The following is a 27,251-nucleotide window of genomic DNA, read 5'->3' on the forward strand; positions in this document are numbered from 1 at the left end:
TGCTCTATGGAGGGGCCAGAGAAGCCCGAAGCCTGAGCCGTGAGCAGCGGCCGTGAGTGGCACCCCGGGCCTGGCCATGGGCTGGCCTCCCTTCTCTTCCTCTGCAGCCAGACTGCTGCGTGTTCACTGAGCGACCTCCTTCTGAGATGAGAAAGCACCAAGGAGCGCAGGCTGAAAGAGAGGGTCGACCGAGTCAGCTCAGGCCTACCACGGCCCGCGTTCTGCGCCCACAGTCCCAACGACATGCTCTCGTTTTCCAGTGATGCAGACCAGCAGGACCTGCATGTACCCTTCTCTACTCAGAGCGAATAGTTTTGGCCTCATCCCTCAAAACCCCTGAGGCTAGCTAGAGTGCACCTCAAGCTCCAGCAGCCGCAGACTGAAGGACCCCGTCTTCGGAAACAAGCAAGACTGAAGAATAGTCCACCACAGGCTTAAACAAACACCATCAGGCAAGACCCTGCCCAGGCATGCTGGCTCTGCTGCTGGAAAGGCTGACCTCCGAGCTGACCACAACTCGGATGAGGGTCAGCGCACTTGGTCTGGCCAGAGAAAGGAAGCGGGGAGGGCAGGAGCTGCGGGCGCCTGGCAGAGGGCCAATGCCTGTCTTCTGGCCAACAAAATTCGGAAACAAAGGCAAAAAAAGACCTGGCACGAAACGGAGACTCTAAAAATCAATGTGAACACATGGCACTTTCTAGGACTCAAATTGGACACAATTTCGTTTACTCACAAATTCCTTAACAAGATGGCATTTTTCTAATTAAGTTCCCACGAAAGCATATATCCTCTGACGATCCTGAATAATTGTACCTCAGCAATACCATCCTGTCTTCAGAGCATGAGATCTGTCACGGCAGAGGTTCATGTTAAGAAAACCCAATTTACTCTCAATAATATGAATTTATTGAAGACATCAGATATGGTTCTTTGTAAACTGGATCATTTGCAGGAACCTTTGACACACTAAAGTTCTCTGGGCAAAGGTCTGACCTACAAAAACTCCACTGTCAACTTGCCAGAACTCAGTCATTCTGTAAACAGGGCTGTTTATAACATTTTATGGCAGATCTGTCCCTTAAATACACAGGTGCAGGCTCGAGGGTTTGAACAATGGATAATTATCCCCCTTCCCCCCTGCCTCAGATGCTTCTGCTCCTAATTTAGAGACTTTGAGAGAAGGGTGACAGGTCAGTGCACACAGAGGTGGTTCCCACTTCCAGAAAGCGACCTTTTCATACATTCATCACACACTGAGTACCCACACCGCCCTCACAGGCCAGAGGCGGGCACATTAGCAGAGTCTACACCTGCGGAGAGGTTGTCCTGCCGGCCGAGATGGCTGAGAGCGTGACATGGACAAACTGGCTCTGCTTCGCTTGCACACTTATGTTTATTGGTGCACTTTATTTCCTAATATACTAGCGTTTCCACCTTTTATATAAATGAGTGGAAGATTAAAAAGAGGAAACTGCCAACATTAGTAATGAGCAGGATTCTCATAAATGCAACTCTAGCTGCAACCAAGATGGAAACCATTAGATGTGCCAAAGGCAGTGATGTTTGAACCTCAACTAGAGGCTCGCTGGACAAACCCCACTCAACAGTAAGGGAGAAGAACAAAAGTAAAGAGTGCACACGCAATGCTGGAAAATCCTCAGCTATTTTATCTAAAAGGTAAACTGCAATTAGGAATTTTATGATTTTAAAAAAACTTTTTGGGAATGGCAGCCCCTCTCCCTTGATCTCCAACAACAGACGGGTTAAGTTGTTCAGGGGGAGGCTGCCCCCACCCCCCACCACTGCTGTGTTTGGCTTTGCTGTCTTCTGAGTCTGGGCTGGCCGAAAGCCTGGCCCCCAAAGTCCACGGCCTGAATGAAAGCAGCACTAAGCCCCAAACAAAAGCTAGGCAACGCCCCCTGCTCCACCTTCCAGGAATGGAGGGAAGATTTATAAAAGCCAAATCTCCCGGCCTCGCTTTGTTGGGCACTTGCTTCCATCATTGAGGGGGACGGGAGGGCTTCTGTTCAAAAGAAGAACAACTTCCCAATAGCTATAAATTCTTCATCTCCACAGAGGCCAGGCAGTTATTTGATCTAATCCTCAACAAGGTAAAGCGTAAAACGAAACACGAGAAAGATTACTTTTACTGAAAAATACCATTGCATTGGGAGATGAACCCCTGAGAAGGCTCCAGCCCCCCCAGCCTTGCACAAAGCCCTCCTGCTGGGTGGGCTCGGCGCCCTTAGGAGCGGGCAGCCAGCACTGCCCAAATGCTCCATGAGTCTCCTAAGTCGTTGCTGGGAACACCATCCTTGTTCAGCCCCTGCTTCGTGTTCTCCGTTTGGCACAAGTCCCCCAGGAGGGCCTGTGGCAGCCAGGATGGAGGGGAGGGCATCTGTGTAACCAGGCAACAGGTGGCAACTGAGCATCACATAAAACGCGGACTCCCCACCACATGGTCCCGGCTCCCAGTGAGCTACCTATGGAGGTGAAAACAAGGCAGGAACCAAATCTGAGGAACCAGGACACTCCTGACATGTTACAAGTTCTGTACAAACACACTGTCAGTCTCTGTGTGAGGATTAAAACATGAACCTCAAATGGCCAAGGAATTCAATAAGGAAATAAAATGTACAACTGCCACGAAACAGGACTTCACATGTAACCAAAATCCATTTCCGTCCCTCATACCTGCAAAATAATCGCAAACTAAGATTTTATCACTTAAACATCTGTTTCAACAATCTACCAAGACAAAATGTCTACATAAGTAACATTAGATATTAACAATCAGTTTATCACAACCGTGGCAGCATGCTGTATCTGCTGAACACTTACAACGGCCAAGCTCTGGGCAAAATACTGTGGGTGAACTTTTATTTAATCTTGACAAGAATCCTTTGAATGAGGGCGCCCGGGTGGCTCAGTCGTTAAGCGTCTGCCTTCGGCTCAGGTCATGATCCCAGGGTCCTGGGATCGAGTCCCACATGGGGCTCCCTGCTCGGCGGGAAGTCTGCTTCTCCCTCTCCCACTCCCCCTGCTTGTGTTCCTGCTCTCGCTATCTCTCTCTCTGTCAAATAAATAAATAAAATCTTTAAAAAAAAAAAAAAAAAGAATCCTTTGAATGAGATGATTGTTATGTACATTTTATTGAGGTGAAGGAATTGTTACATGATTTGCCCTGAACCCAGAGCCAATCACGGTCAGGAATTAAACCCAAACAGTCGAATGAACCTGGATCCATGCTCTCAGTAGAAATAGGAAGATCCTGACATATATTAATATTCTACTATGACACCTATAAAATGCTTCCTACATTGACACTTCATGGCCCTTTAAATGCATACATTCATTTAATACACAACTAACTTCTATGAGGCAAGTATCACTCACCCCGTATTACAGATGAGGAAAATAAGGCTCAGAGAAGTTAAACCAATTTGCCTGAGGTCACACAGCTAGTGGGAGGCAGAGATAGGATATGAAGTCCAAGATCTGAACTCCTCTGCTATTGCCTCCAGAAAGTCTCCTTTAAAAAATATCCAACTAACCAAGCAGACTATGAATGTTGTTTTGGAACAAGAGTACCAGAAAACACTTTTCTTCTGAAGAACTGTTAAGCTTTCTCCCACAGACAAAAAGAATAATCTACAATGACTATGTTTCCTTCAAACTCTGGTCACATGGCATCCTAAGGCCAAAACTGGAGCAGGAATACTGTGCTGCTTCCTCTGTCCTATTCTTGACTTTAGTTTTTTCCTATTCTTTCATGTATTATTTCAAATAAGCCTCTTCAAACCCCTTGAGGAATAATGTGTACTATAAATAACATAAATTCAATTTAAGAACAATTTCCTAAAACATGGACAACATAAATCACATTTCATACAGACTTTGTTCTAAAAAATCTATCAGAACACAGCTTTTAAGAGCTGTCACTTCTAAAGTGTGCTTAGAATGCTCACATTTTCCAATAGATCCTCTTACACACCAAATTATTTAAAGCATGTATAATGTGTGGTTTTGCTCTCCTAAAGGGGCTGGCCATGCAGGGAAGATAGTTATGTGCAAGACTCCATGCAAGGGGTCAGGGTTAAAGGGGGCATTTCCACAGAACCTTTTTTTTTTTTTTTAAGATTTTATTTATTTGAGAGAGAGAGAGAGAGAGAAAGCATGAGTGGGGGGAAGGGCAGAGCAAGAGGGAGATGCAGACTCCCTGTTGAGCGGAGAGCCCGAAGCGGGGCTCGATGCCAGGACCCTGAGATCACAACCTGAGCCAAAACCAAGAGCCAGATGCTTAACCGACTGAGTTGCCCAGACGCCCCTCCACAGAACCATTCTATACAAGTTCACATTCAGCCTAGAAGGAAGGAAGGATCCAAACATTTCAATAAGAATTTGAAAGAAACAATTAGGACTTTTCTGTGGAAGTGCAGATGAACCACGTATCCTTCACGGAGTGAAAGAACGAGCAGCAGTGTAGGTACAGATGCTCTAAGCTACCTAAATGCAGAGGAGTACAAGTTTCTAATGCTGAAAAGCAGAAGTTTGTTGCGGTTTTTTAATGAACAGTAAGGATCTACTCACAGGAAGGATGGACTCTATGCACAGCAAAAGCAACATTTTACAAGTGATGAACAGAATTACGGTAAGTGGTCAAGCTTCCGGTTCATTTGCACCTGAGCTGCACGGTGTGGGTTTTCAGCACGTCCCACTCCCTGCCCCCCACCTGCAGGCACACACAGGTAGCTGATTTCTGCTGTCCTATCAGCAGACAGGAATGGCTCTCCACAGTGTACCCATGCCAGGGGCAAACCCCAGGGGTCTGCCAGAGCAGGAAGAAGACAGGGTACAGACAAACCCAGCCCCCTTAGTTCTTACCCCCAAATCTCTACTTTAGGGTGGCTGTCATGCCCATCTCCCTCCTTCCAGAGCCTGGGTTAGCCCCTCCTCCAGGGTCCTACATTACCGGGCTTTGTCCTTCCCCTTATAGGGTCCTAGCTTATCCCATCCCTCCCCCCCTCCCTTGAGGGTCCTGAGCTACTCCCTCTCCCATACCCTCCAGGATCCTGATTACCACACTCATCCTGGGTTATTCCCTCCCCACACCCTCTAGGGTCCTGGGTTACCCCTCTGCCATGCTTTTAGGCCAAAAACTATCAAGAACTTCTACCTTCATTTGGACTGACAAAATCTGAATTTCCACTAATTTTATGCACTTTCTCAAACACTAGCAGAGAAAAGAATGCCTTGACAAGGATTTCCCCAACAACAGCTTGGTGAGATTCTGAGGACCTCCAAAAATGGAGTATCCTAGGTGTACAACAGCAAGTCACTTCACTTTTCTAAGCAGGATACGTTTAGAGAAGTCCTTAACACAAACTCTCCACATGCCCCAACAAGCAATAGACAAACGCTTTTTCCTTCCAGCCTCTCACCTGAAAATCTGCTCTGAGATGTCCATACATACAAGAATGCCAAACTCAATCCAGTAAGTTTTAAATTTACTTTTAGACTGTTACCAAGTGGTAGCCCCCCTCTCTCTAAAAACTGTCAAGTAAAATCTGAATGAACAAAGGGTCATTTTTTAATTAAGATTTTATTTATTATTTATTTGTCAGAGGGAGAGAGAACGCATGCGCACAAGCAGGGGGAGCAGCAGAGGCAGAGGGAGAAGGAGAGGCAGGTTCCTCGCTGAGCAGGGAGCCCGATGCGGGACTCGATCCCAGGACCCTGGGATCATGACCTGAGCCGAAGGCAGACACTTAACTGACTGAGCCACCCAGGCGTCCCACAAAGGGTCATTTTTAAACCAACAATAAGGCATCCTGTTCCCTGGGGTGTATGCACCTTATTCTGGGGCAGCCTTGAGTGTGATAAGCTCAGCCATCCATGGCCTGGGTCCACCTGTGATTCAGAGCTGAAGGTCACTCCACCTCTGGGAGGGCAGGCAGAGGCACAGAGTGGGAAATTAAAGCAGTTCCAGGGAGATAAGACGGCAGCTTTGAAAACATCAAGGATGCAGTACAACTCATTACCCAGCTTCATGGTCCAGTAGGGAAATAGGTGTGAGTACTTCCTCCCCCTAAACCAGCCTGGAAACGCCCCGGCTGACAGGGCTAGACCTCAGGTTCAAGTTCCAGAGGCAGTCGGGTCCTACCCTGCCACTCCCGTTTGTGCACACACTCTCTCTCTCTCTGTGTCAAATAAATAAATAAAATCTTAAAAAAAAAAAAAACCATAGTATTTACAATGACTAAACTTCCTTAGAAAGTATTTACCAACAGTATTTTACCAACTGAAATAGCCTGAGCAACAGAAGAGAACACTGGACAGGAAGGATTTCAGCCAGACTTCTAACTTCCCCTGACAGGGCATCCCCTTGCAGAAATCAAGGAAGGGGAGCCAGGGAGCAGTCTGCTGGGCACGGAGCCCGGGGCCTCAGGCCTGTGGACAGGCCAGCTAGAAAGCAGTGAGAAGGGTTTCCAGTGTGAGGGCACAGCACATGTGGGGTGAGCAGTCGAGCTGGCGGTGCAGGCAGGAGGGGGACATTAGGACGTTATGGACACAGGGATGGGCTGGCACCCGCGCTCTGGGCTACTGGTCACGCCCACACCACGTCTGGTGGCTACTAGCTGTCTTCCCCAAGATGCGAGCCAGCAGCCAGCTCCACCCTCAGCCCATGTGCGGCGCCAACTCTGACAAGAGTTTCTAAGCCAGCCTGGAATCCAGCAGGACACGACCTGTGCAATGACAGACACAAAGAAACCGCCAGATTGGGGCCTTATGAGCAACAGGATCCTTCCCTCTCCCACTCCAACAACAAACTGTCTCCCAAATTATTCTGCAAGGTTAATGTCACCTACCCTAAAACCATATGGCCTTGTTTTCTATAAACCAGCTTGTGCCCTGAGCTAACACCCAAGTGACAAGCACCAGTTGAGGCCAGTGGCTCGTGGCTAGCAGGCTGGAGAGCACAGAGTGCACTTCCAACACCACAGAAAGTCCTGTGGGACAACAGTTGCCGTTCACACAGGGGAGCACAAGAGACCGGGAAGTGTCTGCCCTCTTCAAGCCCACAATCTGGGGAAAACAACCTTTGATCAAATGCACAACATCAACAACCAAATGTATAAATGGTTAACTGCAAAGTGACCCAGCGGAGTCAGGGGTAGGGAAGGCTCTGCGGCAAGACAGGCACGTTTGCACATAAAATGACAAAGGCTGAAATAGCAGGGCCTCTGGTTCCCTACAAAGTAAGAGGCATTCTGACCCAAAACTCAGAGAGCAGGCTCACAGGCTCGAGCGTTGCCTGCGGCTGGGAAACGCAGCTCCTCTGACAATTTGCACCAGCATGAGGTCACCAGTCAGGCATCTCCAACCATTTCAGTTTGGGCTAATTTACAACAAACACAGATATGGAAAGAGTAACTCAGTTAGGTTGGGACTTCGTGGGAGCCAGCACAATTACTTGTCACGACTGAGGAATGCCTGAAACGGAGAGAACACAACCATCTGACGGGTTCCTGTCATGTTGTGTCATGTTCCAGGCTGCCCCGGAAGCAAGCACGGGCCGGAGATTGTCTGGCCACGTCTGTGAACGTCACAGAGCAGAGGCTCAGCCGCGCACCAGCAGCTCCCTCCTCAGTGCCTCTGTGTTCTCTGACAGGCCCCACCACCTCTCCACAGAGGGCAGGTGCGAAAGAGCTACCAGACTCCAGAGCAGGTTTTCAGGGGCTGGACTCTAAACATCAACCAGACATGAGAAGCAAATGGGCCCAGATGCGGGTGAAAGGGAAACTTACATACATGAAGCTCTCTGTTCTTAAAACCAGTAGACGTCCTGTAAGTTTTCTAAAAGCTGTAGGTTTGCAGCAATAAACCCCCAAATTAAAGTTACTATTTTAGATGAATGTCTTTAAAATCTATTATACTTTCAACCTAAGAGAGGAACCATCCCCTTTTGTGATGACATCTGGTGACTCCAGGTCATCAGCGGGAAGATGCCCAGGGTACAGAAGGCACATGGCTGTCCCTACTCCCACCCACCCCACAGGGACTGGCCCGAGTGACCAGGGAACCTCCACAGGGCTGCTGTTCCCTGGGCTCCCCCCTTTCCAGCTGTCAGCTGTCATCACGGACGACCTGCGGCTTCTAATCAGCAACAGGCACGAAAACGACACTTCTGCAATATAAAGGAGATACACAAGGCACGTAAGGGCCTCTCCCGGCAAAAAAGCGGGGGAGGATTGTGTGCACAGATTTAGCTCCCCCACTTCTGGAATGTGGCCGTGAGCGCAGAGAAGGGCAGGTAGCTGCCCTGTACAAACAGGGCAGCATCGCTGCACAGAGAAAGGATGGGAAGGTGAGCCAAACACAGACCAAGGAGACCCTGCCCGGTTACCGCATCAGCGGGTATTTTAAAGCCAAGCTGGCCATCGCTAAACATATACTGAGCAGACCCGTATTAACTTCTACAAAGGTTCAAAAAGAAATACCGAACTGCTTTGTCCATATGCTTCCAGGTATTCTGTCATCTTCCCACACCCCTGACAGGACCGCTTGCGGGATCCCACCCTCAAGCCGTGGCTGGAGACGGACAAGCTCCATTCTAGAGTGCTTGAGACACAAAGCACCACTGACCACACTCAGGAATGAGGACCAAACAAAACCACGAAGCGAAACAACTGCTTTTACTTCCAAGGTCCCCAGCAAACAGAAACAGTGCCCACGGTGGGGCAGTCCTCACAGGGATTCCGACCTTCTGGCTCAGCACAAAGCCAAGTCATGCGCTGACCCGGTGGGTGCCTCACTGCTAGGCACAGCACAGTGTGGATGTGGAGGGACACTTCGCTTTTGCCAAATTACAGAGCAGCCTAAACGGGTGGAGGAAAGGCTCCAAGGAATACAGGACACTATTTAAATCTGTAACATTTAGCCCAAGCATGATCAAACCCCATCTGGGTCCTGCCTTCTCCCTGGACCCAGGGCCCACGCCACCTCCTCCCGAGGTACCACAGACTAGCTTTGTAAGCCACGCCCGTGGCAGCAGCCCCAGAGAGAGGGCACCAGGAGGCTCGGAAGTGCAGACCTGTACTCCCTGCTGGGCAACTGAGGCTCTTCCCGAGTGTGAGTTAGCTGATTAACGCTACACACTAGCATTTGGCTGGTTAAGAACTAATTCAGAAGCATTTGGAAATACTTCTGTGCAGGTAGAAACTGAACTCAGACACAGGCATACCTTGTTTTAGGGTACTAACTTTATTGCACTTCACAGATACTGTGTTTTTTACAAATTGAAAGTCTGTGGCAACCTTTCAATCCCAATAGCGGTTGCTTACTCCGTGTCTTTGTGTCACGTTTTGGTAATTCTTGCAATATTTAAACTTTTTCATTACTATATTTGTTATGATGATCTCTGATCAGTGATTATGACTCACTGAAAGCTTAGATGACAGTTTTTCTTTTACAAAAATTTTTTAATTGAGTTATGTATATTTTTTAAAGACGTAACGCTACTACACACTTAGCAGACTACAGTATAGGGTGAACGTTTATATGGACTGGGAGACCCAAAAATTCATTTGACTCTCTTTATTGTGTTATTTGCTTTATTGTGGTGGTCTGGAGCTGAACCTGTAATATCTCCAAGGTATGCCACAAAACACAGCCTGGAAATGCATTTTAACACTCTTGGTTACACCTATTCAATAGCAGCTCATCACCTGAAGTCTTGTCTTTTGAATCCCAAAACAGTCAAGTGGAAAATTTCAAAGCAGCATTATCTGTATTAATCTGACGAGTAACCAACTCAGATCTTCATTACAATGTACTCACCTCAGGCTTCCCTCCCACACTGCAGTTAAACATGCATACCCCACAACAGTGGAAAGGGATTTGGTAGCTTGTAGTCAGGATTTTAAGTGTGCCCCCACCCCGAGGCTGGAGTCCTGCTCTCATTCTGCAAGGCTGGCTGCAGCCTTCCTTGCCCAGTACCTTTGATTTATCTGAATATGAGGCTGGAAGTTCCCACTCTGCTCAGACTGCATCGTTCATAGAAGATCAGGTTGGTTCGGATACGGAAGACTCCACCAAGCAGAAACTACCATCTTATTTCAGTATTTCTAGCTGAGATTCATCAGATGTTGCAAGGAACTGCTAGTCTAATTCAAAATGATTTTATTTGCTTCAAGAAAAGTTTTTACTACTCATTTGGGAAGTTTTAAAAGCTCTACACTTCAAATGCCTTGTGATAAAATAATAGGACTACGTGCATCCCAAGTCATTTTTAAAACAATTTAGGCCAAAATGGGAGCTAAACCATCAAGAAAGCCGGCCCAGACCACAAGCAGGGGAACCATAATTACCTGTTTCTCCCCACAGCGCATCAGTGCCATTGACGTCTATTTCGTGTTCCTTCTCCAGTCCCAGCAAGCACTGGACCACCTGTCAAAAGTGGCAAGGTGACTTAATGAGTTCTCAGAGCCATATGTGCTTATTATATCCCATGTATCAAAGGAGAGAGGGTGTTGTTTTTGTAACCATGATTATCTCATGCTGCACAAGGAGACAAAATATAATGAAAACTGTTTTCAAGCATAATTCATATGCTATTCACATTTTCACTTTGAGAAGAATGAAAAAAAAAAAAACTCAGTAAATTTCAGCAACATTTTTCAGGATGACTAGGTACTCAGAATTCTAATGAATTCCAACATGACCCAAATATGCCAGCCTAATCAACAAAGGACACGGGAGATCATACAAAGTGCAGTTTCTGCATAAATCGCCAGGAGATGGTGAATCTGTTTTTTTCACAAAGACAGGAAACAAAGCAAGATATACCTTTTCAATAAAATAAAATAAATAATATCATCCAGATGATTCTTCTACTGACAATAATCTTCCCCTTTCCCCTAGTTCGTTTCCCTTCTCCCTTATCAAACAGCGCTTTGGATCACAAGTATGGAGGCAGGAGTGCTGGCTCGTGGGGAAACGGCAGCATGTGAGCCCCAAGCCAGTTTTCACCTCGTGCAACAGCACCAGGAGGAGATCATCACGAGGCCCTTTTTCCCTTCTCCCAATCCACACCCTTTGTGGTAGGCTGCATCATGGCCTCAAATATGTCCACATCCTCATCCTGGAAACCTGTGAATGTTACCTTATAGGACAAGAGGGAATCTGCAGATGTGATTATGAATCTTGACATGAGATGATTATCCTGAATTATCCAGGTGTACATCTCACATACACCTGACATAATCACACTCCTCAAAAGAGGGACGGGAGGAACCAAGGTCAGAGGAAGGAGCTGGGATGAGAGAAGCATAAGTTAGAGTTACACACTTTGAATAGAGAGGAAGGGGCCACTATCTAAGGAATACAAGGCTTCTAGAAGCTCTAAAAAAGCAAGGAAACGTTCTCCTCTAGATCCTCCAGAAGGAACACTGGCTTTCTGACAGCTGAATTTCAGCCTTCGGACCTCCAGAACTGTAAGAGAATAGGTGTGTGTTATTTGAAGCCACTGCAGTTTGCGGTCACTTGTTCCAACAGCATTAGCAAAGGAATACACCCTTCAAGTCTTCTGGTGAAGGAGCCCTGCCCCCTTCCAGGAGACAGATTAGGGCCCCAAGGAGGCTGCTCTGCACAGCCTTTCTCCCAGCCAGCTCTGAAACAAGTTGAGTGTAACAGGAGTTGAGATAAAGGTCACATCTATACGTGGCATTCACTGTCCTTCCTATGATGATTTTTCACACTCTGTGTTCCCACACAGATTTAGGGAGCACTTTAAAAAAGGAAAAACATCTCCATTTGCAGATTTGTCTATTTAACATGCTCTCTGTGCATCTACGTATATGGCTAGTTAAAAAACACATTTACAGTTTTATTTTAAAGGAATAATAATACACCCATTACATAGTAACATTTAACATACTGCTATGAAACATGTATTTTTGAAATGAAATTACTACTTTTTCCAAAACTAAAACATATAGGTAAGTTGGCTGGCATTGTTTCATATTGCTGTAAATCTTTTTTACATGTCTTAACAGAAGACAGCTATATTCTCTTGTATTTCTGCACTTGTTGCAATATATTGTGCTGGCTTAAGTACACTGTCCATGTGTACTTTTAATGTGTTAAATGCCACAATTAAGCCAGCTTTCGGTGCATATGCATGCACGCACGTGTGCACATGGGTGTGTGTGTACATGTCCATGTGTCTCCCATTGTGTCTTAAATGCCAAAAAGTCAGCCAGCCAGCTGGCTTTGCACCCAAATTCACTATAAATCGTTGTGGGTTAGAATCTTACCAAATACTGGCAACTCTAATTGCTTGAAAGTAATACAGAGTGAGAAACAGGTGGAAGAGAACAGGTAAAATGTTATTAAGTTCCCAGATCCATGCGTCAGGAGATGACAATTAAATCCTCAAACTTAGAAATACCGACACCTACCAAAAATAAGTGCTCTATTTAACTACTACGTGAAGCTTTCCTTCAGTGCAGGAACTGTGAATGACAAGCATTCTTACATGCTACCAGAACTTTCAAGTCCTATTTTTTAAAAATGCTTCAAATACTCACTAACAATTTTAGAATTAGCATTCCACGTGATTATTTTTAAAAGATCACAAGGACAAAAGAATGAATCAAAGAGAAAAAAGTTGAAGACAGCCGGGCTGGAGAGTAAACGTACAACAGAGGAGGAACTGGGACCCTGCCAAAAAGGAACAGAGAAAGCGTACTCCCCCCGGGGGGGGGGGGGGGGCAGTGAGTGAGTGCGCATGCGCACCGAGACCCTGGACTCTGTTCTCTCCCGGGAAGGGTGGGACGCCAGCAGAAGGTCTGCGCACGTGGGTCAAACCAACTGCCATTTCTTGAAATCCTCATTTTCTTTCATATGTGCATCACAGTCTAGCAACTAAGATGACTGGAAAAAGCACCTGACCCACACTGGGGTGAGGCTTAGAGTTTCCCATGAGGGACCTCGTAGCGCGGGACTCACCGAGCTATGGCCCATGCTGGAGGCCGCCGTCAGTGCCTGCTGCAGGGCTTGGCTCTTCCTCAGTGCGCCCGGCTGGGGAGGGCCTGCCGACCACTCACAGGTCAGCAGGTACCGAAGAATGTCACCGTGGCCCCTCAGTGCGCTGTGCACCAGTGCACACTGGCCTTTCTTATCCAAGTGGTCCACCTGGGGGGCAGGAGAAGGTCACGGTTTAGTATCACCTCCCCTCGGAGAAAACGGGTGCACCCCAAATGAAGTGCACAAACCACATCCCACTGCAGATGCTTGTGGGGTTTGTTCGCATTCCAATGCAACTTTCTCTGGAGCACTTAATCTCCATTTGAATGATTTCCTAGTAGTGAATGGACTCTAGGCCAGAGGGACCCTTTGTAGATCTAGCAATCACAGGGCACCTTCAATTCCTGTCTCTCCAGCAAATGACTTAGAGCTCCAACTTCTCTGGGAGACATGGGAGGCACAGACCAAAACCTCAGCCAAAGCCGTAGGCTTCCCAATGCTGGTTGCCATGAGTGGAACACACTAAATCTGCTGTGACAAGCTGGGATTTGGGGAAATAAAGCAGTTTAGCCACTGAACCAGGAGAGCCAGCAAAAGGCAGGGATCTAGAAAAATCTAGCTATGAACAGGGAAGAGCAGGAAAGGACCCTGAGGGCTATGTAACTGGGGAAGGAGGCCATGTACAGTCAGGTGAGCTAGGACATGTTAGCATGTAAAGTGGGGCCTCAAAGCCTGGAAGGCCAGCTCGCCACATGGCTAGTGTCTAAGTGCGGCTTACCTCCTAAAGGTCCAAGAGGCAGCAGACAATGTGCCATGCCCTGCCTAATCCCAGAAATACTGGACTGGTAGAGGAGCTCAGGGTCCACCCTCACCGCCTTGCAGATTCTGGGAACACTCTGCACCCCCACCCAAAAGCTCTGCAGGAGCCACCTGCATGACACTCAGCCTCCTCCCACAGCGCTTTCAGCTATGATGGGAGGGGGCCGGCCAGCCTCGGAATAAAGAAACCACAATTTAAGATGTAGACATGAAGGCATGGAGATGTGCACAAAGGCACCCACTGGGAAGGCTTAACTGCAACACTGTCCTTCTTCGGTGAGCTAAAGTTCATTTGTCCGAAACGTTGTATTTTTGAGGGAAAAAACAAAAAGGCTCCCATAGTTACTATAAGCCTAATTAATGTCTTTGTTGAAACTTTCATATCCTAATTAACCATAAGACAAACACCAGCGATTTATTTCTATTGCACATCCCATCTCTCCCAACAAAATGCTTATGGTAAACCTAAACAGAGTCTACTGTGAGCTTGGCACTGTTCTCATTTAATCTCTTAACATTAATGGTCCTAGAGTAACTTGTTTAATAACACAGTTACATTTATTTAATGCTCGCACAGCAGCCCTGTGGTAGATACTGTTGTCAGACTCATTTTACAGATGAGAAGCCTGAGGCACGCAGGCTCCACAGTGTGCCCTGTATCCTAGCTGGCAGGTGGAGAAATGAGGATTCTGGGCTGTCCAGCTCCTGTGTCATGCGCTCAAGCATGCTCAAGCATGTGGCTTCTAAGATCCATAGGACTCAATTTATTATTTAAAAAAAGAAACACGAGGGGTGCCTGGGTGGCTCAGTCGTTAAGCGTCTGCCTTCAGCTCAGGTCATGATCCCAGGGTCCTGGGATCAAGCCCTGTGTCAGGCTCCCTGCTCCGTGGGGAGCCTGCTTCTCCCTCTCCCTCAGCCCCTCCCCCTGCTCACGTTTCTCTCTTTGACAAATAAAATCTTAAAAAAAAAATTGAGAGAGAGAGACATGGAATGAAATGGGATAGGCAGAAGAAAGGAAAAACATCAAACATCTAAAATCTTTTCAACCAATCCAGTGCCGTGTTAAAATCTGTGATTGAGCTCTAAGTCACCACTTCCAGGCTTTTGAAAGGATGACCCCCCACTCATGCTGCCAGTGGCCAGGGGTGTCCTTGGTATTCTGCCTCCCCTTGGGCAGTACGAAGCAGAGTTAAGAGCTGATGAGCAACACACAGGACCCTCTCTCTTCCCTAGGCTGTGGAGCTGAGCACCACCATTGGGCACTGCCTGACACAGGCAGCTCACTCTGTTTGTGTGGCAATTTCTATTTGTTGCAATTCGACAAAGTAGAGAGGCTGGCCCAGCTGACGATAATTCTAGCAGGGCTCTGAAGACCCTCCCCCCGCCGCCACCCACTGGGGATTGCCACCGGCTTACCCTGGCCCCCTTCTTGGCCAGCAGACACACCAGCTTCATATGGCCAGCAGCGGCAGCATAGCAGAGGGCGGTCATGCCGTTCTCGGACATTCCCTCCAGGCAGGCGCCAAATTCCAGGAGCAGAGTGACCACTTCCTCGTGGCCAAGGTGGGACTGGACGCACAGGATTGGGGCATTATTTAACACTTCTGTCCTGTAGTTCACGTTGGCCCCTCCCAAAATCAGGAGCCGGCTCACCTGTTGAATAACGTCCCCCAACAAGATTAATTTCTCACGTAAATGTCGGTCACAACAGCGTTTGCGGAGAGGGGCAGCATCCTTACTTTAATCCGGGGTTCTCAAGCTAGAGTGTGCAACAGTATGACCCGGGAATGCACTGACCATGCACTTTCTTGGTGGTGGAAATCTAAAGTGGTAGCTGCTCTGGAAAACCGTGCGGAGTTTCCTCAGGATGTAGCAATCCCATATGTTCTGGGAACATATCCAGTAGAAGGGAAATCAGGATCTCAAAGAGATACCTGCACGCCCGTGTTCACGGTGGCACCAGTCACAGTAGCCAAGAGAAGGAAACTAACTAAAATGTCTGCAGACTCATGAATGGAGAAACAGAAGTGGATGGAGTATTTTCCAGCCTCTAAAAGGAAGGCAGTCCTGTCACACGCTGCACCATGGATGAACCTTGAGGACATGATGCTAAGTAAAAAACAAGCCAGTCACAAAAAGACAAACACTGTATGACCCCTTACATGGGCTACCTAGAGAAGTCAAATCCAGAGAGACAGAAGTAGAATGGTGGTTACCTGGGGGTGAGGGGAGGGGAAAATGAGTTGTTTAATGAGCACAGCATTTTAGTTTTATGTGATGAAAAAGTTCTGGAGATCTATTACACAGTAATAGGGGTATACTTAACACTACTGATTTCTGCACTTAAAAATAGTTACGATGCTAAATTTTATGGTTTTTTTAAACCAAAATTAAAAATAAAAAAGCCACAAAAACCTTTTATTTAAAAAAGACACTTAAAATGCACATCCTCAGGCCCCACCCCCAGATTTCTGATTCAGTAGGTCTGGAGGAGGGTTGAGACTGTGCATTTTTAATGAGTTCCCAGATGATATGGATGCTGTTGGTTGGCAGACCACACTTTGAAAAATCACTGTTTAAATAAAAACAGAACATTCACTTTTCTGGCAAATAATCATCACAGGATTAAATAATTAACAGTGACCTAGTAAAGCCAAAAATAAAGGTAAATACTCTTTTCTTTACAAAGAAGCGTCCCTGAAAGTAAAAGTAGAACATGTTAAAATGTTCATGTGCCTCTGGGATTGTCAGCAGCACAAGACTCCCAGAAAATAACCTGCTTTTTCTACTAATTACTACATCCACCACCCACTAAACTTGCTTTGTGACTTTTAGAAAACTACTCAATCTCTCTTGCTTCAGGTGCCTCCTAAGACAACAACAGTATGCCATCCCATTCTACCCAATAGGTACTCTGTTAACGATGTTGGAAAGTGTACTTTTAGTACTTCCTTGCTGGATTCCTTACAAGACTTGATCTGGAAGGTATGTGCTTGGAGGCAGAGCTTTCCTAAAGATATCTGTCATCAACTCACACTTCATCTGCTTCTTGGGAAAAACATTTCCTTCGTTGGTATAATGCTGCTGGTATTTTTACCACTTAACCCCCAATCGGTTTGTGGCTCTTCCCCTAGCCCACAGTTCTTAACCCCGCTGCACACGGAAACCCCCTGGGAGCTTCAAAGTTTCCAATGCTGGAGGCCCACCCTTGGAGATTCTGACTTGGCCCTGGTACCAGGAGCTCCCAAGGGAATCTAGTCGGCACCCGGGGCTGTAAACACAGCAGGTGATAAATAAATGCAGCGGCAAAGCACGGGCTTGCTCAGAGCCAGGCACCCTAGCAGCTGTGTGATTTGGGGCATGATACCAAGTGCCCCCAGCCTTAGTGTCCTCATCTGAAAAATGGACAGAAGCGTTCCACTTCTTTGAGTTGTTGTGAAGATTAAAAATGAACATGCCTCACACACATACAGCTCTTGGCACAGCCCCCAGCATCCTGTAAGCGCTAAATAAATATGAATTGCTACTGTCTGTCACCTTCCGCAGACTCTTTAGAAGGGCTAAGACCCCAGGTCCCTGACCCCTGGAAGGCACAGAAGGGAGCCTGCCAGGTGCCTGGCACCCCAGAGGTCTACCTATCCCCAACCCCCTCCCCACCACCACTGTCACTAGCACAGAGTAGCAGGGAGACCTCCTGCTTATTTGAGGGGAGATGTGGGCACCTCCTATAACAGCCACCAAAAGGCACATCCAGAAGTTCTCAGGTGCCTACAGCCGAGTCGCAGTTCCCTGAAAGTAAGCAAAATTAATAAAAAGAACTCACTTGACCACTGTTAAAAAGAAAACCACCAGCCCAAAATGGAGTTACTTGGGCCATGCCAAATGACCAAACCAGGGCTTAATACCTAACCTGGTTGTAGTTTCAACCTCCTCCAGAAACGTAAGTTTTAACCCGTCAATCTGGAATTTTCTGATCTGCACCAATGAGGTAATCTGTCACATGGGCCTTCTCTACCAGCCATAGGAAGATGAGAGAATCTGCATGAGACCCCCTGCCCTTTCCCCTAAGGCAAGTTGACCTTGCCTGGAACAATCGTTTCTTTACTTTTGCTTATAACTTTCTTCCCCCACTCTACATCCTATAAAAACCTTCCACTTTGTACAACTCCTCCGGGAGCCGCTCTGCTTGCGAGGTGGGATGCTGCCCTACTCATGAGTCCCTTAATAAAGGCAATTAGATCTTCAAATTTACTTTGGTTGAATTTTGTTTTTTTAGTATCACACAGTAGATGCCAAATGTTCTTCCAAAAGTGGTAACATGTTGATGAGGTTTCTGATCACTATGAGACAGGCTCTTTTGTTACCTCCAATCTGACAGGTGAGAAAACAAGAGGCTCACAGGGGAAAGGCACAGATCAGCTCTGGGCACAACGCTAATTACTGTCGTGGTCTAACGGCTGTAGCGGTTCTAGCTAAGATTACTCTGCATTCAAGGAAGGTGTTTCATGGTTCATCCTATACACTTATTCCTAACTACATGGAAATTTCCTGATCCTCGCTGCCACATAAGCTCTCCCTGGATAACATTTGGAAATGGCAATATTATCTATAAACGTCTGGTTTAATGAATCCAAGAAAATAAAAAAAGGGGGCTGAAGGAGACAGGCAAAGCAATGAGATCATGAAAAACCAGAAGCAGCACTGGAGTCCCAGTTTTCCAAGTACCCCACAGGTTCACACCAACACAACCGCTTTAAATGTGTTCTGCCCAATTGTCATGCAGAATATGACCGGATCCTTTCCATCAAAGGAAGTCAGGCCAAAGTCCACGCTTAATTCCTGTCTCCTCTCCTCTCCTCTGCCTTCCGCTGGAAGAATCACAGCCTCAGTTCTCCCAGTTCACAGCCTTGGGAAGCTCATGGCTGGCTGCCACTCTGATGGGACTGTGTGAGGAAAAGAACCAGCTGGGCAGGAGCCTAGAGTCACTGGCAGCCAGGACCCCAGTGCGCCAGCATGACCCCAGCCTGCAAGGGGAGACCACACTGTTAGAAATCACTGGCATGCCAGTAAAATTAAAATTCATCTACCAAGTAATCATTCTGGAGCAAGTCACTTTAATTTACCAAAGTGGCAAACTGCAATTATTGCTCAAAATGACATTCATTCCTGTATGACAACATTTAATACTCTCTAAAAAAAGTTCCTTAATTGCATGCATAATTTTAAATTACTGTAATTTGTTCAAGATTCTGTGAAAACCCCTTTTTCCTTGAAACATAAAAGAAACAGAAGGATAATGGAAAGCCTTAAAATTCTATAACCAAGTTATAGAATTCTGGGCATTGTGTAGATGTAGGTGACACTGGAGTTCCATAAAACAAAGATAAATAACTCTTAAAATTGCGAGGATGTTGAAAAGGAAAGTATGATCTCAGGAGGGTCAAGCTCATTACATTCTTACACTGTACCTTCTAATTTATTGTCTTAAGAACTCGTACGCAACAGGGTATACTTCCCATTTACTTTTCTCCACATTAAAAGAGTAACTTTTGTTCCCATAATTCATTCAAGTAGTGGAAACAGATATTGCCATTTTATTTTTCTTCCTCATCATTACAGAATTTTACTAATTATGGAGAAGCCAAAAGATACACTTTTAGCTAAAAGGAAAGATGAAACAATGTTATCACAGTAACCTCAACTCTCATTTCTATAAAATCTAAGTAAAACAAAAATTCTTAATATGACTTTCTTCACTATGTGAAATCTAAACTCAGCCCTGTCCTCCACCTTTCTTTTAGAGTAACTCCATCCAGAAAGGAAGAGCTCCCTGTGATCAGTAGGAGCTAGTTCTCCTTAACTACAAACACCGGCATCCCGATCCATCTGGCTTGTACAACGTTCATGTGGGTTCAGCCGGGGACACAGCATTCACACCTATGTCTGTTAAGTGAGGGAGCGGGGCAGAGCACAGGGTTCTTGTGAGGGGCTCTCCAGGGGTGCTTCGCTGTCAGGTGCCCAGCCAAGAGGGGAGTCCGGCTGAAATCCAAGGTGCCCTGGGCTCATCAAGCCTGGAACCCCCTGACAGTGGGCTGAGGCTGCCTGAACGAGGCAGTGCTTATCTTCGCAAAGCCCCGGTTTGCATCCATCCAGGAGCAGTGGCCTTTTTCTACCCAACACCAGGGCGCTGCATGGGCATCAGGGCTCCAGGGGAGCTGCCCCAGACTTGGAGCGCTGCCACATCCTTCCTGACACCTGGGCGCCTCCCCTTGGTCTGCTCATTCTACCCTCTCCCAAGCACCAGGAAGGCAGAGGAGGAAGCACGGGGGGCAGAACTCTATCTACCAGGGAAGCGTTCTGCAAGGTCCACACGCAGACACACAGCTAAGGTCCAGGTGCTGAGGGTGGGGTTTGCAGACAAGGTGGGAGGAGAGGGGCAGGAGTCCCCCAGGAGTGCCCCCGGGGCACCCTTCCCAGGTGGGTCTGATGAACTGAAGGGAGGAAAAGGGAGGGGGGATGCCCAGAAACCTCCAGGGCTTCGCATGTCCTTCCCCACATGACCACTTACTTACTTACACTGGCCCTTCATGCTACTGAGAAGGTAACAGGCAGGACTGTGTTCATGGAGGTGTTGGAACAGGAGGACCTGGCTCCTTGAGAAACTGCCTCAGGGGTTCTGCATGCAGCAGGGCATGTCAGGGCCTGGGGCTGAAAGGCCTAGAGTCTAGCTGACATGTCCAGTGGAAGACATCTATGATCTTTTTACTTTGCACTGGACAAGATGGTTGTAAGCTGCCGTAATGTAAACCAGTCATTCCCACACTCTTTGGGAGTTGGCCCTTCTTTGTTGCCGTAACAGACACTTGGCCCTCATGTGTTTTAGATTCTCAGACTGGGTTAAAGGAGGAAGGAAAATCTACTCTAAAAAGCACAGCAGAATACTGTCACATGACAGCCAGTGATCAAGAGTGAGGACGCCTCCAGGCCCAGCAGCGGGCCGACCCCTGCTACACGTCCCATGGTCACAGACACACGTGTACGTGCCACTTCTAGAACAGTTTGTCTCTGTGTACCCATTGCTTTGTTGTCGCTCATCAATGCTTAATTTCCTATGAACCATAAAGAGATAGTCCAGATTAGAAACCCAGGACACTTTAAAAATCCATTTTCCCTGGAAATCTCCCTTTAACCTTTGGTTTCCTTTGTGAATTGCTTCCTCAGCACATCCGCTCTGAACCTGTCACCACGTGCTCACACAGCAGCCCACATTTTCCTGCCCAAGCAAAAGCTAAACTCCTGGAAGAGAACCAGTCACAGGGCATTCAAGCCTGTGTGAATCAGGGGAAGAAGCATCATTAGCAGCTCCGGCAGCTCCTCTGGCCACTGTCCAGGGCAGGGAAAGGTGGGACGGCTGGAGGAATGGTGGCAGGGGCTGGGGGCTCTGGCTCTCCATGCAGAGTGTCGCTCACCTTCACGTTGGGAGTGTAGAGGTTCCTGAGAGAGGCCAGGGCAGCAGACAGCCCCTCGGTGCTGTACCCGATCCACAGGGCTTGGAGGTGGCTCGAAGAGATTCCCGTCTTCTTACTGAGGCCCTGGAAGCAATCAGAGACAAATGGGTGTCCATGTCTCCTGTCCCAGCCGCATCAGGCTGTAATGGGGTACGCCTGGGAGGGTGCAGCTGGGCACTAACACAAGGACACCAGGACCTAGGAGTCTGACTTCCCTCCCTAAAACCGAGAGTCAAGGAATACGCCTGCCCTTGCTACGTACACTACGCCGAAGGAGAAACTTTTCTTTTTTTTTTAAAGATTTTATTTATTTATTTGACAGAGACAGCGAGAGAGGGAACACAAGCAGGGGGAGTGGGAGAGGGAGAAGCAGGCTTCCCGCCGAGCAGGGAGCCCGATGCGGGGCTCGATCCCAGGACCCTGGGATTATGACCTGAGCCGAAGGCAGACGCCTAACGACTGAGCCACCCAGGCATCCCGAGAAAGTTTCTTTTTATACAAGTTCTCCAATCATTTCATAAAGGAAGGATAAAAATTGGAATATCACCATTCTGTAACCCTTCATGAAGAGTCCAGGCAGAGATCAGTAGCTACTGGTAACATCGCACTAAGAGAAGCAAGCACAAATTCTGTACCTCCTGATGCCAGAAACCCCTGAGACTTAGAGTTTAAACTCTAAAGAAACTGTGACACTCTGCCCACCCCCCAAAAAAGCAACAATCAAACCTGAACCTGATTAAGCCTCTAGATATAACTACCAAATGATAGGAAATCCAGAGGAAAGAGAACATGTTAAACTAGACCATGAGAAATAGGGACACAATCGGAAAATCAAGGGAGTGCGAAACCCCACAGGTCATGTAGCTCAGGCTCTTCAACAACTAAATACCCAAGAAACAAAAGGGAATGAATGAAGTGGAATCTTTAGGTGAAAAGGAACTTTTAAAAGAGACTCAAAGGGGGAAAAACAAATGGGGCTCATGGAAAGCTCTGCGAGGGTTGATAAAGCTGTTGAAAATCTCCAAAACCCATCAAAATGACGATGAAGCTCTTCCTGGCAGCGGTGTGTCTCACCTTGAAAATGTGTGCCTTCAGTATGTGATGGCCAAGCTCCATGGTCTGCTGGCGGTTCAGCTTACCCTCTTGTCGAGAGAACATGAAGGCCAGGAGAGCGTGCCCATTCCTAGGACAAGAAACACAAAGGCTGGGAACAAAGACCCTGTTCCACGAACTGTAGGCTCTCAGGTGTGAACATCTCCACACAACTCTGAACTGTTCTCCTGGTGCTTCAGCATCGCCATACAAAATAGGTGAAAAGTGGCCTCTTTAAAAAGATGGCCAATGCTGTTTATTTTCCTGTCATTTTAGAGCTTTCTCTGGATTCCCCTATCTCTGTGGAGTGACCTAGAAAGAAGTTCTAGGATGGGGCAGGTCTTTATTTTTGGAACCACCCACTCTCTGTCCCTCATCCATCAGCCATCACCTTGTTTACTTAGGTCCCTCACAAAACTGTAAATTGTGTTAGGTTAAGGGTCTTGTCTGAGGCACAGACAGTCACAAAGCCGAGCGAATGCCCACCCCTCAGCGACCATTCAAATGTGTCTTTCTTGGATGGACGGGTGTACAGATGGAGCAAACCATCGCTGACCAGGGATTCAGGCCTCCCTCAGCATAGTCACCACTGGGAGCAGACCTGGCCAAAGGGGAAGACCTGACGATGAGAAGGAAAGAAAAATTGAGCCAGGCAAGCAACAGCTCAGGATAGAAACACCTAGAATTCTAGCCTTGGATGGAACACAGATCCTTGTCAGGGGGGCGGGGGTGTGAGGAGAAAGCTAAGATGCACAAGTGGACTTGCTAGGTCTGGGCACGCGGTGGACATCCAACTAACACTACCAACTAACCCCCCACCAACCCTTTCATGAAGGAGCCATCCCACCCAGTATGCTCTCCAGATCTGCAAGATGCATTGTCTGCCTCCTGTGGGCTCTAGGCCTCTGTCTGAGCCCATCTGTTTGGGAAAGATGCTAAGGGTTGCTTACTCCAACAGCAGTGACTTCTGTACAATATGAATTATTCTCATTTCTATCAACCTGACAACCCAGGTGCTGTTTTGTTTTTTTTTTTTTTTTTTTTTCGGGGGGTGGGGGGAAGATGAGCAGGTAGTTGTGGAAAAAAGGATAAAGGTTAGGGGAAAAAAATGCATTCTCCCAAATGTCCTGATAGTTGCTAATCTACATTAAAAGCATGCATCATTTAAATATTGTTTAACTATCCAGCTGCATGCCTGTTTTTCAAATAAGTTACAAACCATGTTAGAGATGAGGAGACCAAGGCAGGAGACCAAGAGATTGCTTTTTATACTATAAGGGAAGGCATGACTTACAACTATGCTGACACTGAGTGTCCTGTCTGATGGTCCTGTAAGGGACTAGAGCTCTTCCACGAGCACACACCCACCTCCCAGACTTCAAGCTTGGGTTTTCCCTCTCAGATGAGATCCTCCCATGTTCCCACCCCTCCTGCTCTTTGCCACCTTCCAGTGCTCCAGGCCCCATGCCCTCCCTAGTCCCTAGCCACAGGCAGGTCCCAGGGTTCATCCTGGCCCACATCTCCCAGCCACTGGTTAAGCTATCCTCAATCTCCCAGTCTGCTGAGCTCAGTGGCCATGCCAACTATGTCCACCACAAAGACACATGAAGCTAAGTACCACGGCTGGCCCTTATGGGGAAATGACTATGAACCCTTCAATGTCTGGATCAAAGGCTCTTACTCATCCCAGCTAAGCACACAGCTTCTCACCTGAGGAGACAATTCACCATGTAATCACCAGATAACCTGCATTCCTCTATATCCCATTTACCTTTTCTTCCCTCCCTCCTGGTCTCCAGATCATGTGCCCCTTCTAAGTCTACCTGCACTCATAAGTCTCTTCATTCTCCAAAGCTCCTATATATCAAGCTTTCACTATATACCAGATGCAGAAACTTAACTGAATTATTTCATTAATCTGCACAACCCTGTGAACAACTAAGTATCATAATTCCCAGTTTGTCTACATGAGGAAACAGAGGCCGGTATAGCTTAAGTGATCTGCCCAAAAGATCAAACAGCTGGTAAACAACAGGGTAGAAATCTGAACCACAGTCTGCCCAATGCAAGTGCCTATGCTCTTAATCAGCGAACCATGATTTCTCATTCAATCACACCCACCTCCTAACTAGCACCATGCTGGATACGGAGGATTCCCCGGGGAACAATGTGAGGCGCTTCCCTGGAGGCGCTCTCAGCAAACAGAGGACACACACTGTAAACAAGATTCGGTGAAACGGCACTGTGAACATCCTCAACGGGAACACAAAGGAGGCAAGGTGCCTGTACTCCCTGCCCCCAGCCGCTTGCATTTCCAACGTCTCCTTCTTCATGGATTACGTTTCCCCACATTAACTTAACACTGTTTCCAACATCTGCATCTCCTGTGTTGAAAACAAAACCCTCCCCCCGCCCCACAATCCTCAGCAATCACGACCATCAGTGACTCTGAGAGACATTAAGACACTGTGTGCCTGCTGATCCTCTCCACCCTTCTACTTCCCATCCCAGGATGTTGGCTCTCTCCTCTTCCGCCCCTCACTGCCTGATGGAAGGAATCTGTAAGGATGGAGGACCCTCCTCCCACACTAGGAAGCCAACGGCTCCCTCTTCGCCTTCATCTTCCTTTAGCTCTCAGCAGCTCCTACACCCCCGACCTCCTTTCCGGAATCCTGCTCCATGCTCCAGAAGTCAGGAGCTCCCTTTCCTCACCAGGCCCCTCCACCATTTCTCCCATCAGTGATGCCACATCTTCAGCTTCCCCAGGCTTCGGACTCCCCCATTCACTCCACCAATGGAACCTGTCCACTGGTGGCAGTGAGGGGTGTGGGGGTCGGGTCTGCTGACCCCACAAGCTCAAGTTGCATGAAGCAAAACCTGCTCCATACCTCCTGTTTTTCTTACCCTTCCTAAGAGCAGTGCCACTCCTGGTTTCTGAGGCTTACCACCCTGACATCCTCTACAGCACCTCCTTCTCCTTGACTCTGTTCATAAGGCCAGGCTGTGCCCACCCATCTCATGTCAGCAGGGCCAGCCCTACCTGCTGCATCCCCAAGCCAGGGCCACCAAGTCCCCGCTGCCTGTTACACAGGTCCGCACGCTCCACAGCCTCCACACTCCTGCGTAGGCAATCTGCGTTCTAAACCTGCTCAATTGTGGGTTCTCCACAGATGACAGATTCAAGTCCACTCTCCTTAGCACATGCTTCTGTTAACTCCTCCAATCCCTGACAAAAACTCTAGCCAAACTAGACTTCTTGTTGCCAGAACACAACCTGCTTATTCTGACGTGATGCCTTAGATAGCCCTCCTGTCTGCAATAGCCTCATTCCACCTACTGACATCCTATCTGTTCATTCCTCAAGTCCACATGTAGAAAAGAGGACAGACAGGAGGCTGTTCAAGTTTTAAAACTCCTCGTGCAACCCTAATGAACTGACAGATCTGGGAAATGATCATCAGTGGCTCTAAGACGTTGTGGGCATGCTGATGGAAGCCAACTTACCACCTATTAAGTATCCTTGCAAAAAATATTTAAGATAAAATCTGATCAAGTCTCTAGATTTAAAAACCAATTTCAGGAAATAGAGGTGATAAACACATTAAATACCATTAGGATGAAATCAGCAAAATTCAGATTACAGGAAACCACTTTATTTATTTATTTATTTATTTTTTAAGAGAGAGCGTGAGGAGGGGGGTGGGGACAGAGGGGGAGAGAGAATCTTAAGTAAGCTCCATGCCCAGCACAGAGCCCAGCACAGGGCTCAGGGCTCAATCTCATCCTGAGATCATGACCTGAGTTGAAATCAAGAGTCGGATGCTTAACCGAATATAACACCCAGGTGCCCCTTCATCGTTCTTTTCAAGAAATGTAAGGACAAAGCAAAAAGAAACCTACAGATTAAAAGAGACACTATAAAATGCATTTCATAGATCTTATCTGGATCCTGATTCAAACATACTAGAAAAATATGAAGGAAGTGGAGAAATTTGAGCACAGCTAAATGTGTGATAATACTGATGACTTAGTATTAATATTTTAGGTGTGGCAATAGTGTTGTGGTTGAGTATGAAAATGTCTTTCTGGGTGCCTGGGTGGCTCCGTCTTAAGTGCCTGCCTTCGGCTCAGGTCATGATCCCATGGTCCTGGGATTGAGCACCGGCATCGGGCTCCCTGCTCAGCGGAGAGCCTGCTTCTCCCTCTCCCCTTGTTCCTCCCCCCTGCTCATGCTCTCTTTGTGTCAAATAAATAAAATCTTTTTTTAAAAAATGTCTTTTTGAGGTCCATAATCCATTACTTAGGAGTAAAATGTCATGGTGTCTACAACTTGTATCAGCAAAAAATGACATAATGAAATGTGAATGATGCTTAAGTCTAGGTGATGTGACTGAAGACTCTAAGCAACTTACTCTTTATCTTTTTAATTCTGCTCCTGTAATTCTAACCTAAGGAATAATCAAACCTGGGAGGAAAATTCTATTGCTTTCCTGCAAAGCACCAAGATATTCGCAATAGGTTTCTTTAGTTATAAGTAACCCAGAAACAACTGCCAGGCCCCACAATAAAGGGACAGTAAAGCACATTATCATTCGCCTACTAGGTTTACACAGCCCTGAAAAATGATACTTGACTAACATTTCCAAACCACTCCCTAAGCTGTCCATGTGTAATAAAAAAAAAAAAAAAAGGCAGTTTGGGAATTTTAATACAGAAAAGTTGATTTGGAGAATGTTTAAAATGAACAAAAAGAGGCAGAAATAAAAGGTAAAATGTCACTGTCTCTGGGTGCTGGGTTCTTTT

At 47.1% G+C, this 27,251-nt stretch overlaps 1 protein-coding gene across 6 annotated transcripts in view; it reads right to left on the reverse strand.

Moving 5' to 3' along the window:
- Positions 1-27,251, reverse strand: part of TANC1 (tetratricopeptide repeat, ankyrin repeat and coiled-coil containing 1) — a 229,918-nt gene that overhangs the window by 17,098 nt on the left and 185,569 nt on the right. For all 6 annotated transcript variants that reach the window (XM_032410013.1, XM_032409996.1, XM_032410005.1 and 3 more), the window contains 5 exons: positions 22,431-22,539; positions 21,318-21,440; positions 15,265-15,501; positions 13,012-13,197; positions 10,371-10,449 (listed from right to left, as the gene is read on the reverse strand). In XM_032410013.1, the coding sequence (XP_032265904.1) occupies positions 10,371-10,449; positions 13,012-13,197; positions 15,265-15,501; positions 21,318-21,440; positions 22,431-22,539 (734 nt within the window). The remainder of the gene's footprint in view (positions 1-10,370; positions 10,450-13,011; positions 13,198-15,264; positions 15,502-21,317; positions 21,441-22,430; positions 22,540-27,251) is intronic.

This window comes from Phoca vitulina, unplaced genomic scaffold (assembly GCF_004348235.1).
Source record: "Phoca vitulina isolate PV1807 unplaced genomic scaffold, GSC_HSeal_1.0 scaffold1, whole genome shotgun sequence".
NCBI classification, from domain to species: Eukaryota; Metazoa; Chordata; class Mammalia; order Carnivora; family Phocidae; genus Phoca; species Phoca vitulina.